The sequence below is a fragment of the Pediculus humanus genome, genomic scaffold (genome assembly GCF_000006295.1).
Source record: "Pediculus humanus corporis 1103172108299 genomic scaffold, whole genome shotgun sequence".
NCBI classification, from domain to species: Eukaryota; Metazoa; Arthropoda; class Insecta; order Psocodea; family Pediculidae; genus Pediculus; species Pediculus humanus.
This window is the reverse complement of record NW_002987868.1, coordinates 1995-5077: the sequence shown is the minus strand read 5'-3', so window position 1 is coordinate 5077 and position 3083 is coordinate 1995. Positions and strand designations below refer to the sequence as shown.

Sequence of the window (3083 nt, the reverse complement as noted above, 5' to 3'; positions counted from 1 at the left end):
ATTAATTAATTAATTGTTAGTTTTTTTTTTTTTTTGCATTTCTTACATTTTGTTTAATTTGAAATATAATTAATAATGATAAAAATATATAATGATAAAAAATAAATTAGTTTTAAAGTTAGTTAGTTAATATAAATGACATTTTTTTTTTTTTTCTTTTTTTTTTTGCTTTGTCGTCGTCAGATTTGTTTTCGTGACGTCATTTCTATTTTGTTTTTATTCGAAAAGGGAAAATTTTTGTAAATTTTTTTATTTTCGGTTGCGATTTAATAATAATAATAATGATGATGGTGATGATGATGATGATAATGAAAAAACCAAAGATGTGTGGTGGATTTATTAATAAAGTTAAAAGGATTAATTTGTGGGAAAGGAAAACAATTTTTTTTGTAAGAAATGACAGGAAGAATGACATCATCAAGGAGAGTTGGAGGGTGGGGAGGGGAAAAAGATAAATTTTGAATATTGCGTTGGGTATTTTCTTAGGGAGGGGAGGAATATATATTATTTTGGTGCTAATAATTAATGTGTATAATGGAACTTAGGGGGTTGGTTCCCTTCGTTAGTGATTATTATTTTTGTAATTAATTAATTTAAGTACCTGAATATACACGAAAAATAATTTTGTAAAAGAGAGAGAGGGGGAGAAAGATGTAGGGGGGAGGGGGGATTTTTTACGTGTGTGCAATTATCTGACGACTCAGTGCCAGTATTTTCTTTTTTTTTTTTTAGGTTTAATTTTTAAGAGGATACAATTTTCATTTTTTTGTTTTTTCTTTACGTTTTACAGTTAATATAATTTAATTTTTAATTTTTTTTTTTTTTTTTTTCAATTTTTTATTTTTGCAAATAATATAATTGAAAAAAAAAATCATTATTATTATTATTATTACTTTTTTTTTTTTGTACATTTCTATAGTTGCGATAAGAATATATAAATATATTAAAATATGTTATTATTAAGTATGATTATCATTATTAACCATTTGTTCTTTTTTTTTTTTTAATTCATGATTTTAATATTATTATTATTATTATTATTATTTGAATAAAATGCTTTGTGTAAAAGTAAATTTAATTTATTTAAATTCCTTTTTAACCATTTTTTTTTTAATGATGACGTCATTAATGAGGGGTGGGTATTATTGTTTGGTGGTGGATTGGAAAGTTATGAAATTCTGGAATTGTTTGGAAACTTTAGGGGAATTGTTTCTGTAAAGGGGAAGAATATTTTTCTGTTTTGGGGGGGTGGAGGGGTGGGAAATCGATTGTTTGGGGTTGAATGGTGTGAGATGTAATGCGGAAGTAGAATCTTATAAATATTGATTACGGCACTGAGTATTTTGCCTTTGAAAATGTCGTTTATTGATGTAAAATTTGTGTTTTATGTTCCAAAATATAAATTTACATGAGAATAATAAATTGTAATGAAAATTTTTTTTTTTAAATATTTGATCGTTGCTTTTTTTTTTTGTAAATTATACGAGAGTAATAAATTTGTTCAGTATTTAGTTAAGAACTTGAACTGGAGGCAAAACGGGAACCTCTGAAAATGAAGGGAAATTTTTTTAGTATGGTTAATTTTCTTTTTTTATAATAATAAATACTTACTGAAAAGGCATCCAGAACGGTAGGGAAAGTCGCAAACGTTAAGAACAGGGTTAAATTCCAAAGGAAGTCTGCATTCGAACCTGTATGGTACTCCGTGTACGCATTGGTAGAAAACGCTGCAGTTTTTCATATCGGCTAAGTAAGTTGGCTCGAGTAAATCTTCATCTGGGCAAACACCAAATGGAAACATTTCTGGTACTTCTGGTACGGCTGGTTCCAATGTAACAACAGGTACAAGAACTTCTGGTTCTTCAGGTTGTACTGGTACGACTGGGACCAATGGTTCTGCTGGAAGTGGTACGACTGGTAAATCTGGAACAACTGGTACTTCAGGAACAACTTGTACTCCAGGTACTACTGGTACGCCACCAACTGGAACATCTTGAACATCCACAACTGGTACTTCTGACCCAAAAAACAAAAAAAAATCACATTATTAAAATATTTAAATAATAATAAAAAATTATAAAAAATAATAATAAAAATAATAACCATCTTGAGCAATGCTTTGTTGAGCCAATCCAATGGCTGCCAACACAACAAAAATTAATTTCATCATCTTTCCTAGAAAAAAAATAAAAATTTTTTAAATGTTGATAAAAATATAAAATTAAAAAATTATCATCAACGCCCACACTTAATAAAACACTTTAAATAATAATAATAATAAAATAAAATTTGCTACCTGCTGGTTTATAAAACTTTTTTATTTTAAATTTGAGTAACTTAAAAGGCTGTCACACGAAAATTAAAGTCTCTCGTGTATTTTCACCGAATATTTATATTCCCCTTGAATTGTTATTTAAACTTCTAAAAAAAAAAAAAAAAAAAAGGAAAATTTATTTTTTCATTTCTTATCTATCAGCAATGTTTAAATAAAAAGGTATTTAATTTGACCTTACGAAGACAATTCAGAAAATTCCTACAGTAAAACAAAAAAAAAACGGTTAAATTTAAAGTTAACAGTCTTTATACAATTCATTTAAACAATATTATAAATATACCCCCTCCCCCCTCGCTCCTCATAAAAATATAATTTTTCTCAACATGAACACATACACATAACAATCAAATATTTTTCTTGTTTTGTTTCAAAGGTGAGATGACAAAAAACTTTTACTATAATTTGTTATAACTTTTTAAATATCCTTTGATTATTATAAACAAAGGTAATTATTATTAACATTTAATTTAGTTTTATTATTTATCCAAAATCAAATAATAATAAAAGTAAAAAAAAATTATAAGCCTGTGTATAAAAAATGGCTTATCTTTTTTTACTAAGGTATAATTAAAATGATGTCAATGATTATGTTTTCTCTCATCAAAATCAAAAGTCATGATGAAACATAATAATTTTGTTGTTTTTGTTTTTTTACAATTTAGAAACATAATAATCTTTAGTTTTATTTTATATAAAAAAATTTAATATTATTTAAAATTATTTAAATAAATCATTTACAACAAGTTTT

General features: G+C 25.7%; 1 protein-coding gene across 1 annotated transcript; it reads right to left on the bottom strand.

Annotated features, from left to right (window-relative positions):
• Positions 1–1352: 1352 nt before the first annotated feature.
• Phum_PHUM565290 (uncharacterized protein) lies at positions 1353–2330 on the bottom strand. The gene is made up of 4 exons (XM_002431977.1): positions 2297–2330; positions 2104–2175; positions 1612–2013; positions 1353–1546 (listed from the first exon to the last, which is right to left on the bottom strand). The coding sequence occupies exons 2-4, from the start codon at positions 2168–2170 to the stop codon at positions 1509–1511; spliced, it is 507 nt and encodes a 168-aa protein (XP_002432022.1). The 5' UTR covers positions 2171–2175; positions 2297–2330; the 3' UTR covers positions 1353–1508.
• Positions 2331–3083: the final 753 nt, after the last annotated feature.